The sequence below is a fragment of the Leucoraja erinacea genome, chromosome 21 (assembly GCF_028641065.1).
Source record: "Leucoraja erinacea ecotype New England chromosome 21, Leri_hhj_1, whole genome shotgun sequence".
In the NCBI taxonomy this organism is placed as follows: Eukaryota; Metazoa; Chordata; class Chondrichthyes; order Rajiformes; family Rajidae; genus Leucoraja; species Leucoraja erinaceus.
In genome coordinates, this window is record NC_073397.1 from 7,809,186 (window position 1) to 7,826,002 (window position 16,817).

Genomic DNA, 16,817 nt, shown 5'->3' on the forward strand with positions numbered 1-16,817 from the left:
CCCAAGTTAATCTCTTCCATCTGAACATGATCCACATCCATCCATATCCTCCTTATACATGTGCCTCTCTAAAAGCCTCTTAAATCACACTATTGCATCTGCTTCGATGAATGCCCATGGCGTCACTTTTGATTTGAAGAAAGTGAGAGGAGTCAAAAGAGAAGTTGTCAGTAGCGTAGTGGTGATGAAGGCAAGCACACCATATGCCTAGTTTGTAATTTGTCCCCACTTGTGTTCCCACTTCCAGGGAAGCTATGAATTTGGATGCAAGGATCTCTCTGTACATCAGCTCTCACCATCAACTATATTTTTTCCACAGACATTTGGCCTCCCAAACTGCAACAGGTCACAGTTGCTCAGATTAAACTCTATCTACCATTTCTCCACCCTTTGGATTATGCTGTCAAAGGCAAGCAAATCATTTATCATTCAATTAAGTTGTGTTCACAAGTTATAGGAGTGGAATTAGGCCATTCGGCCCATCAAGTCTACTCCGCCATTCAATCATGGCTGATCTCTGCCTCCCAATCCCATTTTCCTGCCTTCTCCACATAATCCTTGACATCTGTTTTAATTAATAATTTGTCTATCACTGCCTTAAAAATATCCACTGCCTTGGCCTCCACAGCCCTCTGTGGCAATGAGTTCCACAGATTAACTACCCTCTGACTAAAGAAGTTCCTCCTCACCTCCTTTCTAAAAGAGCGCCTTTTAATTCTGAGGCTATGACCTCTGGTCCTAAACTCTCCCATCGGTGGAAATACTCTTTCCACATCCACTCTATCTATGCCGTTCATTATTCTGTAAGTTTCAATGACATCTCCCGTCAACCTTCTAAAACTCCAGCGAGTAGAGGCCCAATGCTGTCAAGTGCTCATTATATGCTCACCCACTCATTCCTGGAATCATTCTTGTAAACCTCCTCTGGACCCTCTCCAGAGCCAGCACATCCTTTCTCAGAAGGAATGTGTTGCCAGTAGCTGGGGCCCATTCGAGCGCCCACGGCTACACCTTTGATTTGAAGCAAGTGACAGGAGTCGCAAGAGAAGGGGCATCAGTTTCTCTAACGGCGCAGCCCTACCTCGTCCAAATATTGTTGGGTGGAAGTAGCCCCTGGAGGAACGGCAGCTGGTAGAGGTAGATCAGGGCCAAGTGGCTGCCGCTGAAGAACTGCATCAGTAGACACAAGCGTTTGAAGAGCAGGATATGGAAGGCTCGTGCACAGGCCCACCACGAGCACAGCCCCAGGAAGGTGAAGAAGTAGACAGCAGAGATGAGCGATGGGTGTACAATACCTGGAGGACAGAGATGGTCACAGAGCAAAACAGTTGTCACCCTATCAAAGAAGCATCAAGCAACCAACATCACTAAAATGGACTAGCTACTCATTATTTCATAGAAAATAGGTGCAGGAAGAGGCCATTCGGCCCTTCGAGCCAGCACCACTATACAAACTATACAGAATTGGCTGCTGTGATATCTGCTTATAGTGATTAAAATTCACAATTTCTTTTGGATTCGCCAAGATTGTGAACAACCTGTAACCTGTATACAAGTTATTTCCCTTATTGTAGTAATTTGTGTTCTGGAGATTCCATTCAAATTCTCCACACAGACTTCAATGAACCACATGCCAGCCATTCTACAGTGCAGGTGAATTAACCAGGTTCAGAATGGCACCAGCATCCTGTGATTTTTATTAACCCTGAGGAAGAGTGAATATACACAAGACATTGGTGCACAACTACCTGTCAACAATACCAGCGCCTCTACTGCGAAAGGAAGGTGGAGGTTGATAAGGGAAACATGGCTGATGGAATAAACCAGGGGGGTTACTAAAGGTTGATTGTTGAAGTCCCATGTAACATGCATATCAGCATGACCGAGACCCATGGAATAAGAGGGGCAGAGGCAGCAGGAAACGAAATTGGAGTGCACAGGATAGAATGATAAATGAAAGACAAAGTGCTGGAGTAACAGTGGGTCAGGCAGCTTCCATGGAGAACATGGAAAGGTGATGTTTCAGGCGGGAACCCTTCTTCAGTGATTTCAGAGGGGGGGGGGGGGGGGGGGGGGGACAAAGCATAGCATGTCAAAGGTGAACACAGGTGAGGTGTTCACCTTCGGTGGACAAAGGCCGAATGTGAACACACACAAGTTGTGAGACAAAAAGGATTAGAGAATTGTGAAATATGCAGCTAGAGGATTGATGAGGTGAGAGTTGTTTAGGAATATAGGTGGAAGGGGAAGGGAGGGGAGAGATAGGTGTGAGATAAACCAGGGGGAGGGGTGAAGTGGGGTTGGGAATAGAAAGGAAGGTAGGGGGGTTCTGGGGAAGAAAGAGGAGGGGGCGGGTTTTGACGAGGTTACGATGGAGAAAGAAACATAGAAATTAGGTGCACGAGTAGGCCATTCGGCCCTTCGAGCCTGCACCGCCATTCAATATAATCATGGCTCATCATCCAACTCAGTATCCCGTACCTGCCTTCTCTCCATACCCTCTGATCCCAGCCACAAGGGCCACATCTAACTCCCTCTTAAATATAGCCAATGAACTGACCTCGACTACCCTCTGTGGCAGAGAGTTCCAGAGATTCACCACTCTCTGTGTGAAAAAAGTTCTTCTCATCTCAGTTTTAAAGGATTTCCCCCTTATCCTTAAGCTGTGACCCCTTGTCCTGGACTTCCCCAACATCGGGAGCAATCTTCCTGCATCTAGCCTGTCCAACCCCTTAAGAATTTTGTAAGTTTCTACAAGATCCCCTCTCAGTCTCCTAAATTCTAGAGAGTATAAACCAAGTCTATCCAGTCTTTCTTCATAAGACAGTCCTGACATCCCAGGAATCAGTCTGGTGAACCTTCTCTGCACTCCCTCTATGGCAAGAATGTCCTTCCTCAGATTTAGAGACCAAAACTGTACACAATACTCCAGGTGTGGTCTCACCAAGACCCTGTACAACTGCAGTAGAACCTCCCTGCTCCTATACTCAAATCCTTTTGCTATGAAAGCTAACATACCATTCGCTTTCTTCACTGAGTTGGGGGGTCAGTGCTAGTGTACACCTGAAACAAGGACCGTTCAACGTAACCAACAAAAAACATAGGCATAGCTACAGCCTATGTGGGTGCTCATACCTGCACCATCACCTTGGAGAAAGTGAGAGGAGTCGAAAGATAAATTGTTGAGGGTGAAGACAAGTCCGCCGGGTGGAGGGGAATGTTAGGAAAGGGAAGTTGAGTGCGTCTCTTTTCAAAGAGGAGCGACATGATAAACGATTGTTATCAGGCTGGAGAAATAGAGAAACCGCTCTTTCCAGCTGTTGGTGCGAAGACCAACGTCCAGGTTCAGGAACAGCTTCTTCCCGACAGCCATCAGGCTATTAAACACAACAACGTCCAATAAGCTCTGAACTACAATAAACTATTATTATTATTATTGCACTACTTTTGTTTGTTGTGTGTGTGTGTGTGTGTGTGTGTGTGTGTGTGTGTGTGTGTGTGTGTGTGTGTGTGTGTGTGTGTGTGTGTGTGTGTGTGTGTGTGTGTGTGTGTCGTGTGTGTGTGTGTGTGTGTGTGTGTGTTCTATCTGGGACACATGACAATGACTCTTGATATCTCTTCCTAATATATTTCAGTAATTTGTTTTTGGGGGGGGTGGGGATTATAGGGAGATTTCACGAAAGGTCACTGGAGCGTAGATCCTCACCCACGTGACCGCAAAATTTAACTGGGGTACAATCGTCACTTCCGGTACATGTTAGTGATGCTGAAAACACACACTTTCACACCCGTTAAAAACCGCGAAAACGGCCAGTTTTTGAGCTGTAAATTACTGTGCCAGTCGGGGTGACCGTGAGGCACAGCTACCTAACTTTACAGTCCAGAAGAAAGATAAAAACTAAGGTAAATTCAAGAGGGAGCTGAAGGTGCAAAAACAGCGGAAGTGGTCAGCGGACATTTGCCGTGGAGATATAAAGATAGAAAATATCGGGAATTATCGCGTTTGCTCGCTGCATTTCATCAAAAGTAAGGCATTATTGACTTTTTATCTTTATTCATTTGTTATATGAAAAGTTTTAAAAGTGAAAAATCCGTCAGTAAAATTGCAAAATCGCCCATGGTTCTCAGGTGGGTTTTAACATGCAAAATGAAAACGCTTCTGAAGCTCCATTTACCATTTAAATAATCGTAAACTATCAATGCGTTTTGAAATAAATTTTACTCAGATGCAAGCTAAGGAATGGGATAATTGTCAGCTGTTAATTGGACAAAATCAGGACATTTTATTATGTGCCAAAATATATTTCTCAATGCTCACAGTGGGTGCCCAATCAGGATTGTTGACATCATTCCATGCTGCAGGCTTGTCTGTTATTCGATGATAAATAAATAAGTAGTTTGGGTGATTGTGCAGGCTTTAAACAAGAAACATTGAGAAATATATTTTGGCAAATAATAAAATGTCCTGATTTTGTCCAACTAACAGCTGACAATTATCCCATTCCTTAGCTTGCATCTGAGTAAAATTTATTTCAAAACGCATTGATAGTTTACAATTATCTGGACTGTATAGCTGTGCCTCACGGTCACCCCGACTGGCACAGTAATTTACAGCTCAAAAACTGGCCGCCGTTTTTAACGGGTGTGAAAGTGCGTGTTTTCAGCATCACTAACGTGTACCGGAAGTGACGATTGTACTCCAGTTAAATTTTGCGGTCACGTGGGTGAGGATCTACGCTCCAGTGACCTTTCGTGAAATCACCCTATTTCAAAACTGCAGGCATTGCAAACCATGAGGTGCAGCCAACCGCGGGGAGAATGATGACGGATTTCATGTGGACTCAGATAGGTTGGTGGAGGTGGGAACGCATGTGTCAAGTGAAGCATTCCGGTGGGAAGGGGGAACAGATGCTGTGGTGCAATGGGTACAGGTCTGAAGGAGGATGGAAACAGAAAGGCCTTTGCAACCCATTAAAGGGAGCAGAGCTGATTGAGAGACCAATCTAAAAAAAAATCCAAGCCATTCATGAACAGAGAAACACAATACTAAAGCAGGCAGGTTTTAACTTTTGGATTGACTCTACAAGGGAGGTAGCTTTCAGGAAAAGGCTGGAGAAGCCAGGATGTTCAAAATAGAGGGGATGCCACTTACAATGTGTGGCGGCGAATCAAATATCTCAGATATAGATGTGATTGGAAAGCAAACATACAGCAGTAACCGGAACACAAGGATTGGCTGCAGGGTGGAGGTGGATTCAATCTGGGCTTTCAAAAGGGAATTGGAACCGTTTTTGAAACTTCACAAGTTATCGGTGTAGAATTAGGCGATTCAGCCCATCGAGTCCACTCCGCCATTCAATCATGGCTGATCTCTGCCTCCTAATCCCATCTTCTCTCCTTCTCTCCATAACCCTTGCCTTCTGTTCTAATCAAGAATTTGTCCATCTCTGCCTTAAATATATCCATTGACTTGGCTGCCTCAGACCTCTGTGGCAATGAGTTCCACAGATTAACTACCCTCGGACTAAAGACATCCTGTCTAAAAGAGTGCCCTTTGATTCTGAGGCTAGGACCAGACTCTCCCACCAGTGGAAACTTCCTTTCCACATCCACTCTAACTATGCCTTAGATAGCGGGAGAATTGCAGAGTTTGAGGTAAGGGCAGGGGTGGGCCTAGCCATTTGTTCTTACAGGGAAGTAGCGGGGACTAAAGGGGCTTTATGGCCTCTTATTCCATTACTGATCAACAAATTGTAAGATTCTATGAGCTCTTGCAATCCATATATCATATATATATATATATATATATATATATATATAAAATCCATGGAAGTATTTTATACCAAATTATGCTGGTTTTGATTAAGTCCTCTGCCATAGACAATCCATCCTCTGGGCACATAGATATTGCCAAGCATGCATCAGTCCAAGTTCAAAGGTTGGCTTGCTGTGCACATGCAGTCTATCATGCTTCCTATATTTAGAGCCAGAGTGATACAGTGCGGAAACAGACCCATCAGCCCAACTTGTCCGGGCCAACATATCCCAGCTACACTAGTCCCACCTGCCAGCGTTTGGTCCAAATCCTTCCAAACCCGTCCTATCCATATACCTGTCTAACTGTTTCTTAAACGTTGGGATAGTCCCAGCCTCAACTACCTCCATACACTCACCATCCTTTGTATGAAAAAGTTACCCCTCAGATTCCTATTAATTTTTTTCCCCTTCACCTTAAACCTATGTCCTCTGGTCCTCGATTCTCCTACTCTGGGCAAGAGACTCTGCGCATCTCTCCCGATCTGTTCCTCTCATGAATAAAGAGGAATACATCTGCATCTGCAAGAATAGATCTTAGTTGTTAAGATATCTCAAGACCAAAAGGTGTCAGATATAAACAAGCCTTGTTTTTTTGACAATCATTCTTACAAAGTTTCAGAAGCTTATGTGCATTCAATAACTTAAAGGTACAGACCTGCAAAACACAGTAGAATGGTAACAATAGCTTTCCCTGCGGTAATGATCAGGTCTCCAATCATCTCCTTAATCCCCATCATTAATAATGTTAGCCTCCAGGCCAATCTTTGCTTGTTGCCCGCTTTGTCTTCAGTCAATGTTTCCTCCTCTTCCTCTTCCTCGTACTCCGCAGAATCTGACTCCGAGCTCGTTTCTTCTTCGGATTCTGTGCCTTCCACTTCTTCCTGACAGCAATAAAGATCAAAAAGTAAAAGAAGGGATTGAATTTAGTTGAGCGTTTTGGTAAATGGGGTACAGTTAGAGATTTAACTTGGATGGCCATCCCTCGCTCCCGTATTCCTCCCAAAAAACTGACTGCGAGCAAAAATAGCTCAGAGGTTTTAATAGAAAATTGCATAAACCTAACCGCAGAAACGGATAAATCTGACTTTCAACTGATAGATTGGGCAGCACAGTGGCACAACAGTAGAGTTGCTGCCTTACAGCATGTGAGACCCGGGTTCGATCCTGACCACGGGTGCTGTTTGTATGGAGTTTGTACATTCTCCCTGTGACTGTGTGGGTTTTCTCCAGGTGTTCTGGTTTCCTCCTACACTCCAAAGATGTACAGATTTGCAGGTTAATGGCTTGTAAAATTCGTAAAGTTTCCCTAGTGTGTAGGATAGTGCTCATGTAGAGGGTGATCGCTGGTCGGCACAGACTCGGTGGACCAAAGGGCCTGTTGCCACATTGTATCTCTGAAGTTTAAAGCTTAAAGTCTAAAAGTAATCAGCAAACACTCTCTCAAACAGTCGCACACGTTTGAGAGCAGACCTGCAGACAGTCCGGGCATGATTTCTGATGAGGGGACACTAATTGTAGTGAGGCCGAGACATATCAATAGAAACAGCAATTCATTTCAGTTAAACAGAAACATAACTTGGCATCTAAAAGCTCTCCTCCACTTCTATGAACCTTAACATGTGATATGATGGAACTTTATTTATCCCCAGTTGGAAATTGGTCGACCAACAGTCGTAAAACGCAACAAGATGCATGAAACATGAAATTAAAGTGAAATTAGTGAAGAATGGAAAGTCCAGGATTCGGGATGTGCGATAATTGGGGAGGGGGGGGGAGGGGGGGGGGGGGGGGGGGGGGGGGGGGGGGAAATGGAGTAGCAACTCAGCTAAATTAGCAACCCTACATTCCATAGCCACTCGAAAACAAGATTCCAACACTGTTTTCCAGATAGTGGGAGATATTTTCTGCATCTGTCCATGCGTGGGGACTTACATTGCCTGTGAACGTAGCCTTTCTCAGGCCATTCTATGGGAATGCCTGGCGTTGGTGAACAAAACATAACCGCAATAGTTTATTCGATCACCGGCGTTGATTGCCGCAGGTTGCGCACAAACGTTGCAGACAAGGGGGGCTGATGATTGGCTCAGGGAGGGAGCAGTGGCGCGGTCTGCTCTGATAATAAATGCCTTGTCGGAGAGAGAACCTTAGCCTTGGACAATGTCGCGAACAGTGCCAGGTGATCAAGAACTTGATGTGTTCGCAAGTGTATACGGGTTTACGTGAGTGTATGTAGAAACATCCTGCGGCAAGCTCTGCTGTGTGCTCGGGGTTTGCGAGTGTGATCAGGCGGGGGTAAGTGGGGATACGTGAGTGTATGTGCCTTATTTAGTAGTGTCATAAATTACTGAGTGAATCAAACTCTGTTATCTGAATCTGGTGATTTATCGAACACAACAGGCGAGTCAGTCTACCCCACAACAGGAGGGGGAGGAGTTGTACAGTTTGATAGCCACAGGGAAAAATGATCTCCTGTAGCGTTCTGTGCTGCAGAACATAATATAATTATCTGGCAAATTGGTCTCCAGTTGAACAAAAATGATTAGTATAAACACAGAGTTCTGTTCCCTCTGACAGAAATTTCCTCCTTACCTCAGGCCCACTCTGACCCACGTCCTTGACATGATCTTGGACTCCATTGTCTGTCCTGGGGACGATCACCAATTTCCGACACATGATAAAAGCAGCCAAGCTCCCAATCAACATCCCAATATCTGGGATCACCAGGCGAATCCCATTTCCAACACCAGCTGCACTCAACCTACAAACGGTTGAAAAGACAATATCTATTAAAGAAGAAATTAATAACAATAAACGTCTGTGATGAAATGAGAGGAACACACTAGAGAACATATGCACAAAAAGCTGGAGTAACTCAGAGGGACAGGCAGCATCTCTGGAGAGAAAGAATGCTGCCTGTCCCGCTGAGTTACTCCAGCTTTTTGTGTCTATCTTCGGTTTAACCAGTATCTGCAGTTCCTTCTTACACACTAGAGAACATTACAGGTCTCGACCCAGAAACGTCACCCATTCCTTCTATCCAGAGATGCTCCCTGTCCCGCTGAGCTACTCCAGCATTCTGTGTCTATTACAATTACTGCTCCAGGCTGGCAGTGGATGGAAGGTGTTACTGGCATTTGTACAGACGGGCAGGGCACGGAATGTGTTGCCTGGCTGGTCAGGTAGTCCATGGACCGTCATCCTCTCTAGTCCAGAGTAACAATGTATCAAATGTGCTAAATGTCTGTCAACTGGTCAGGCAGGGAAACCCAACACATGTTCTTTGCAGGCAGTGTGTCACAGAAACATAGAAGATAGGTGCAGGAGTAGGCCATTCGGCCCTTCGAGCCAGCACCGCCATTCAATATGATCATGGCTGATCATCCAAAATCAGTACCCCGTTCCTGCTTTCTCCCCATGTCCCTTGTTTCCGTTAGCCCTAAATCTAACTCTCTCTTGAATAGAATCAGTGACTTGGCCTCCATTTAACGTGTTGTGTTTAATTATCTAGACCAGCAGCAATAGAATGTGTTACACTTACTGGTCCTTGGATGCGAATTAGGTGTTTCATGTACTCTTCTACACCGCAGTGTGTCGCCTTCACAAGTCTTGACTGGCAGGGGATGTCGTGGGTCTGTGCTCATGTGTGTTCATAAAGTATGCCAGTACTAGGCTGGGTTTGTATTGTCCCTGTTACTGGTGACAAGTTAGTGGAAGCTATAATTGAATGGGCGGCCTGGTGGCGCAGCGGTAGAGCTACTGCCTTACAGCGCCAGATACTCGGGTTTGATCCTGACTACGGGAGCTGTCCGTACGGAGTTTGTATGGTTTCCCCGTGACCATGTGGGTTTTCTCCGGGTGCTCTGGGTTCCTTCCACACTCCAAAGACAAACAGGTTTGTAGGTTAATTGGCTTTGGTAAAATGGTAAATTGTCCTGTGTGTGCTTGTGTGTGCGTGTGGGTGTGCGTGTGTGTGCGTGTGTGTGTGTAGGATAGTACTAGTGTGCGGGGATCGCTGGTCGGCGTGGATTCGGTGGGCTGAAGGGCCTGTTTCCATGCTACATTTCTCAACTAAACTAAACTCATGACTATGTAAAATATTCATTGTAGGAATGTGGTTGGAGAGAGTGAGATGACATGCTGGGATAATGATCATGCCATCCATCACACACATTTTAACCTTCAAATGTGCAGTACATTGTGCTCCATTGGACATTGAAGAGAGGTGGTCGGTGTGCCTGGTTTGATGGTTTACTCCCCACTGGAGCCTATCCTACCCATTGTCAAGGCACAAGCCAACCTCCCACCCCACTGTGGTCACTTACCTGACTATTCCTGTCTGCCAGAGGGCGCTCTCCCACGCCGTCCCTATGGGAAAGAGAAAGATTGCTTGATGAAATACTTTTGGCCATTGGGTCCATCAAGTCTACTCCGCCATTCAATCATGACTAATCTACCTTTCCCTCTCAACCCAATTCTCCTGCCTTTGCCCCAAAACCCCTGACGCCCTTACTAATCATTTTAACTTGGCTTTTAATCAGAATATCCCTCGTTACCATGAAGGATCCAACCCCATGCAGAGTTGGAATCTACATCTTTTCTTTGCGTAAAAAAAATGTTCAACACATGTCACATTTGCCTTTGTTCAGAGCGAAGGATCTGGTGAGAGGGGGGGAGAAGGGCAGAAACTGAGGGAGATAGACACTTCTCAGGGTGTCCTAAGGCAGTACTTGCAATGGTCACTTACCTTCAGCTAAAGACACAGAGTGCTGGAGTAACTCAGTGGGTCAGGCAGTGTAGATCATGTGCATGTGCCTTTAATATAGTGACCTCACCACTACTAACCACTCCCCATATCAGAAGTATAATTGCAACCTCCCCACCCATTGATCTCTCTCTAGCTCCGGTGACAGACCACGTACAGCTAGGGCAGCAACGGTTATGTGATATTAATAAAAAGTAGTAAAGACACAATGTGTTCATGACTCCTCTTTACAGGCAGCATCTCTGGAGAACATGGATAGGCGATGTTTGCGGTTGGGACCTTTCCTAAAACATCCTGACCCGAAACGTCACCACTCCTTGTCCTCCAGAGATACTGCCTGACCCACTGAGTTACTCCAGTACTTTATGGCATTCTTTGCAAACTAGCATCTGCAGTTCCTCGTTTCTACATGTACCTTCAGCTAATGGCTTTCTCCAAGCAAGTAGACCCTGGGTGAAACCAGAAATCACAGACCGCCAGCCTGATTGAACGTTTTTAACCGCTGAGCTAACAGTTGGTAGTGGGTTAGTTTCGGGCTCCATATCCTCCCTCCATCAAAACCTAAATGTCAACGGGCTGGAGGCACGATAGCATTGAACATTTTGTCACCTGCTCGCACCCGATGCAGCTCATGTCTGAGAGTTACAATTAGGTTCCATGTGACAAACCGTAACCTGTAGCCCTGCAATAACATGAGACCATATCACCACTGCACAGTGAAGGCAACCACCGCAAAACCACGAGAGAGAAAAATAATAAATCAAACCCATTTCCAAGTCTGTTCACAAATCATAGAACGACGGTGATGGTAAATCAGCAGGTTAAAATCTTTTAACTTTACGGGCTGAGTCCAATGTTTGGCTTTGCAGGACACTGGAGCTTCACAGTGGCCACTATGCAGAGCGTACATCCTTTGAGGAAATACAGATGCAGCCAAAACCATAGGGTCATAGAGTCATACAGCATAGAAAAAGGCCCGTTGGCTAACTCATCCTTCAGATTCAATTTTAATTGTCATTGTCAGTGTACAGTACAGAGACAACGAAATGCATTTAGCATCTCCCTTGAAGAGCGACATAGCAAGTGTCTTTGGATTTGAATAAAAACTAAAATACCCGTCTAACTGCCTCTTCTGGGGGGGGGGTTCCAGTCCCGAGGTACGTTGTTTAGTAGAGTGACAGCGGCCAGAAAGAAGCTGTTCCTCGACCTGCTGGTTCGGCAACGGAGAGACCTGTAGGAGGGTAAACAGTGTGGTTGGGGTGAGAGCAGTCCTTGGCGATGCTGAGCGCCCTCCGCAGACAGCGTACTTGCTTTGGACAGACTCAATGGAGGGGAGCGAGGAACCGGTGATGCGTTGGGCAATTTTCACCACCCTCTGCAATGCCTTCCGGTGGGAGACAGAGCAGTTGCCATACCATAACACTGTGATGCAGTTGGTAAGGATGCTCTCGAGCGCAGCGGTAGAAGTTCACCAGGATCTGAGGAGACAGATGGACCTTCTACAGTCTCCTCAAGAAGAAGAGACGCTGATGAGCCTTCTTGATCAGAGTAGAGGTATTGTGGGTCCAAGAGAGGTCATCGGAGATGTTGACTCCCAGGAACCTGAAGCTAGAAACACGTTCCACCTCCGTCCCGTTAATGTGGATGGGGGTGTGCGTGCCGCCTCTGGACTTCCTGAAGTCTACAATGAGCTCCTTGCAGTCTTCTTCCAAAGGGCCAGGTTGTTGTCAGCGCACCATGCTAAGTGACCAAGTGCTGGACCTCCTCCCTGTAGGCCAGCTCATCGTTGTTGCTGATGGGCCAATCACCGTTGTATCATCTGCATACTTGATGATGGTGTTAGTACCATGTACAGGTGTGCAGTCATAGGTGAAGAGGGAGTAAGGAGGGGGCACAGCACACAGCCCTGAGGAACGCCGGTGTTCAGGGTGAGGGTTGAAGAGGTGTGCTTGTCTAACCTCACAGACTGGGGTCTGTTGGTTAGAAAGTCCAGTATCCAGTTGCAGAGGGAGGGGTCGATGCCCAGGTTACCGAGTTTGGTGATCAGTTTTGATGGAATAATGGTGTTGAATGCTGAGCTGTAATCGATGAACAGCATTCTTACATAAGTGTCTCTGTTGTCAAGGTGGGAGAGGGCGGAGTGAAGTGCCGTTGAGATGGCATCCTCCGTACTCCTGTTCTTGCGGTAGGCAAACTGATAGGGATCCAGTGTGGGGGGTAGGCAGCTTTTGAGGTGTGCCAGGACCAGCCTCTCGAAGCACTTGGTGATGATGGGAGTAAGTGCAACTGGGCGGAAGTCGTTGAGGCTTGCCGCAGTGGAGTGTTTTGGCACTGGCACGATGGAGGTGGCTTTAAGGCAAGTGGGGACAACTGCTTGGGCAAGTGACAGGTTGCAGATGTCAGTCCAGACGTCTGTCAGCTGCGCAGCACAGGCACTGAGCACGCGCCCGGGGATGCCGTCAGGGCCAGCAGCCTTACGTGCATTAGTCCTACTCAGTGCCACGTACACGTCGTAGGGGGTGAGTGTGAGGGGTTGGTGATCGGCAGGTAGCACAGCCTTGATGGCTGTCTCTAGATTGTCCCTGTCGAAGCGGCCATAGAAGTGATTCAGCTCCTCAAGGAAGGAGGCGTCGCTGGATGTGGGGGTGATGTTGGAGGGTCTGTAGTCCGTGATGGCCTGGATGCCTTGCCACATGCGTCGGGGGTCGGAGTTGTTGTTGAAGTGCTCCTCAATCCTGAGCTTATGGCAGTGCTTGGCCTTCCTGATGCCCCTCTTCAGGTTAGCCCTGGATGAACTGTAGGCTCGAGCATCGCCTGACCAAGATCCTTGCTCCATCCAAGCTAGTCACAGATCCATATCCCTCGAACCTTTCCCATCCATGTACTTGTCCAAGTGTCTTTTGAGTGTTACTATTGTACCCGTCTCAACTGCCTCTTCTGGCAGCTCATTCCATATCCCAACCTCCTGGGTATACGGGGTGCAGTGTACGGGGACCAGCGATCCCAGTACACTAGCACTATCCGACATGCTAGGGACAAATAACCCACAAACCTGTATATCTTTGGAGTGTGGGAGGAAACCAGAGCACCTGGAGAAAACCCTCGCGGTCACAGGCAGAAGGTACAAACTCACAGATGCAGCACATGTGGTCAGGATCGAACCCAGGTCTCTGGCGCTGTAAGGGAGCAATTCTACTGCTACACCACTGTACTGCCCCTGGATTTAAATGTCCAGACAGAGAGATCAAGCCTACACAAATATATATGTATGAAATATACAACAGAGCGCTGGACAAAGAGTGGCAAGATGATGGTGGTGGCAATAAAGGACTCAGCTTCCAAGGTGGATAAAAGGAAAGTGGTGAGATATCAAATAGCCTTGATAAGAGTGAGGTGGGAGTGTGGTTGAGGTTACTCCCTCTAGGGGAAATGCAACAATTCTGAATGAATGGCTTTTCCCCAGTTCTACCTATTTCTGCACAGTCTGCAGTCTCTCTCCAACATCATCTGAATGTCTTACCATTGTACTGTACATAATGGACCATTGCTTGAAATCCGATCTGAAGCAGCAGGAGGGTGAAGCTGGTGAGACACAAGGTTTTGAGAAGACATCCAGTGTGGCCTGAAACAGAAGGCATATCAGTCAAGAGGCTGAGTGATAAAACAAGCAGGACACCAGATTTAGTTTAATTTGGTTTAGAGATACAAAACGGAAAGAGGCCCTTCGGCCCACCGAGATCGTACTGACCAGCGATCCCGCACATTAACACAATCCTACACACACTAGGGACAATTTACATTTACGCCAAGCAAATTAACCTGCATATCTGTGTGACTTTGGAATGTGGGAGGAAACCGAAGATCTCACAGAAAACGCATGCAGTCACAGGGAGAATGTACAAACTCAAACAGCACCCGTGGTCAGGATCTAACCCGGGTCGCTGGCGCTGTAAGGCAGCAGCTTTACCGCTGCACCACCGTGCCATCCTACATTTTATTTACATCACCCAATCTGGCTTTGGTTTCTCCGCTGTAGAAGAGGCCACATTGTCAACGTCCCTGGCACAGTGTTACAGGTTCTGGGACCATCACAATATGACCAACCGTAACTGGGCAGCCTCTTCATCTGCATCTGACACCAGAGCCATGTTCCCTGGCACTGGGGAGATATGCCAGGGAGAACATTAATGGGCCTCCATACGCCAAATGGTATTGTAATCTTAATCACCGAGGCCGATGTCAAAAGATCCTTCAGGAGGGTAAAACCTCAGTAAGTGTCTGGAACTGATGACAAATCTGGTCACATTCTCAACATCTGCATGGAACTATCCCTGGAGTTTCTACGGACATTTTCAAGCCTCATTACTGAGGTATGAGGTTCCCATCTGCTATAGAAACACAGAAAATAGGTGCAGGAGTAGGCCATTCAGCCCTTCCAGCACTGCCATTCAATATGATCTTGGCTGATCATCCGAAATCAGTACCTCGTTCTGGCTTTTTCCCCGTATCCCTTGGTTCTCTTAGCCCTAAGGGCACCCTTAAAAGGACACAAAAGAAGAGTAATGAATATCAACCGGTGGCACTATATCCGTGGTGGTGAAGTGCTTTGAGAGGTTGGTTATGGTACACATCACTCCTACTTTAGCACGAACCTGGACCCACAACAATTTCTCTACCGCCACAATAGATCAATGGGGGATGCAATCTAGCTAAGTCTCCACTTTGCATTTTACCACTTGGACAATAAAAACACATACGTCAGGTTGATATTCATCGACTGCAGTTCAGTTCAGCACCATCACCCCCTCCAAACCTGTCCCCAACATCAGGGAACTGGGTTTCTGCTCACCCTTTGCAACTGGATCCTTGACTTCTTCATCAACAGAGCACAATCAGTACAAATTGGCAACAACACTTCCCCTTCGACAACGATCAGGGGAACCTCAAGGCCGTGTGCTGAGACCCCTGGTCTACTCACTCAATACCCATGACTCTGCACTGATGTAACTGGGAAGATTTGGCCATTCATTGTGAGCAATGCCACTGTCAAATTCCCATTGGAAAACAGAAAGAGATCGGCAGTGTAGGAGCACTGAGGGACTAAATCATCTTGCCCATACACCTCCTCCTCTGCAGCCTCAATGTCTGGTCCACCTCAATATTATACACACTCCACCCAAAAGCAATGTGTTTTCCTGGAAGTGGAGGGAAAATGTGTTATCAACCTGGAGCATTAGCAAGATATACTGTCAGAAATTCTGCTCTAGCTCTGTTAAGCAACGAACCTCGATCAGGAGCTGGCACTAGCCCCCATTAAAGCAGCTAGCGTGTGCTTGAGTTGATTGCACTGATCAACAATAGTAACACGTAGGATTCTTACCTTGCATTGTGACGGTTGTTGGCTCAGCGAATAACGGCAATAGAAGGAGAAAGATGAAATAGAAGACTGAGAACCCATTGTACCGGAAAGAAATAGCTGAAAATAAGAGAGGAAAGACAATTATAGGTGGAAAAGGTAAAGTCAATCATGTATTCCATCACCAATTTGCCTTGTCAACTTTAATATATCTGCATGACTGTATTGCCTTTTTCTCAAAGAAAATTTAAAACACCTGCACACATTCGATTTTTCATGACATCCCAAGTGACTTTAAATCTCTTTCTGGGATTCACCAAGATCAGGAGCGAACTGCCCCCAAACTCCATGCAACTGCCTTTTCCTTTCTCTCATAATTATAGACAATAGACAATAGGTGCAGGAGTAGGCCATTCGGTCCTTCGAGCCAGCACTGCCATGGCTGATCATCCACAATCTGCATTTCGTTGTCTCTGTACTGTACACTGACAATGACAATTAAAGTTGAATCTGATCTGAATCTGAATCTGACAATCAGTACCGTATAATATTTACATTGTAATTATTAAATATTAATCAAAATTAGATTCAAAATTAAACTTTGGCCCGACATCAATTGCTGTCTGAGGGGAGCTCAATGCATCCAGCTCTCTCCAGTGGAAGCATTTATAATGTCATTCTTCTCCCTGGTTCCAAAATTTATACTTTCCCCCTTTGTCTTCAACTTGAGGTTATTTTTATGCTGTTGAGATCTGCCTTATCAATCACCCAGAATATCGTCAAAACATCACTGGTTACTGCTCAAACTTTTAATTAGAATCCGAAAATGCTGGAAATACTCAGCAAGTCAGGCAGTAACTGCAGAAAGAGAAGAGTTAATAG

The 16,817-nt window shown here is 46.2% G+C and overlaps 1 protein-coding gene across 1 annotated transcript in view; it reads right to left on the reverse strand.

Moving 5' to 3' along the window:
* Nucleotides 1-16,817, reverse strand: part of LOC129707582 (piezo-type mechanosensitive ion channel component 2-like) — a 146,346-nt gene that overhangs the window by 121,725 nt on the left and 7,804 nt on the right. Inside the window, exons 2-7 of the mRNA XM_055652730.1 lie at nucleotides 15,960-16,055; nucleotides 14,100-14,201; nucleotides 10,140-10,182; nucleotides 8,407-8,575; nucleotides 6,473-6,698; nucleotides 1,082-1,295 (exon numbers count right to left, since the gene is read on the reverse strand). Coding sequence (XP_055508705.1) covers nucleotides 1,082-1,295; nucleotides 6,473-6,698; nucleotides 8,407-8,575; nucleotides 10,140-10,182; nucleotides 14,100-14,201; nucleotides 15,960-16,055 — 850 coding nt within the window. The remainder of the gene's footprint in view (nucleotides 1-1,081; nucleotides 1,296-6,472; nucleotides 6,699-8,406; nucleotides 8,576-10,139; nucleotides 10,183-14,099; nucleotides 14,202-15,959; nucleotides 16,056-16,817) is intronic.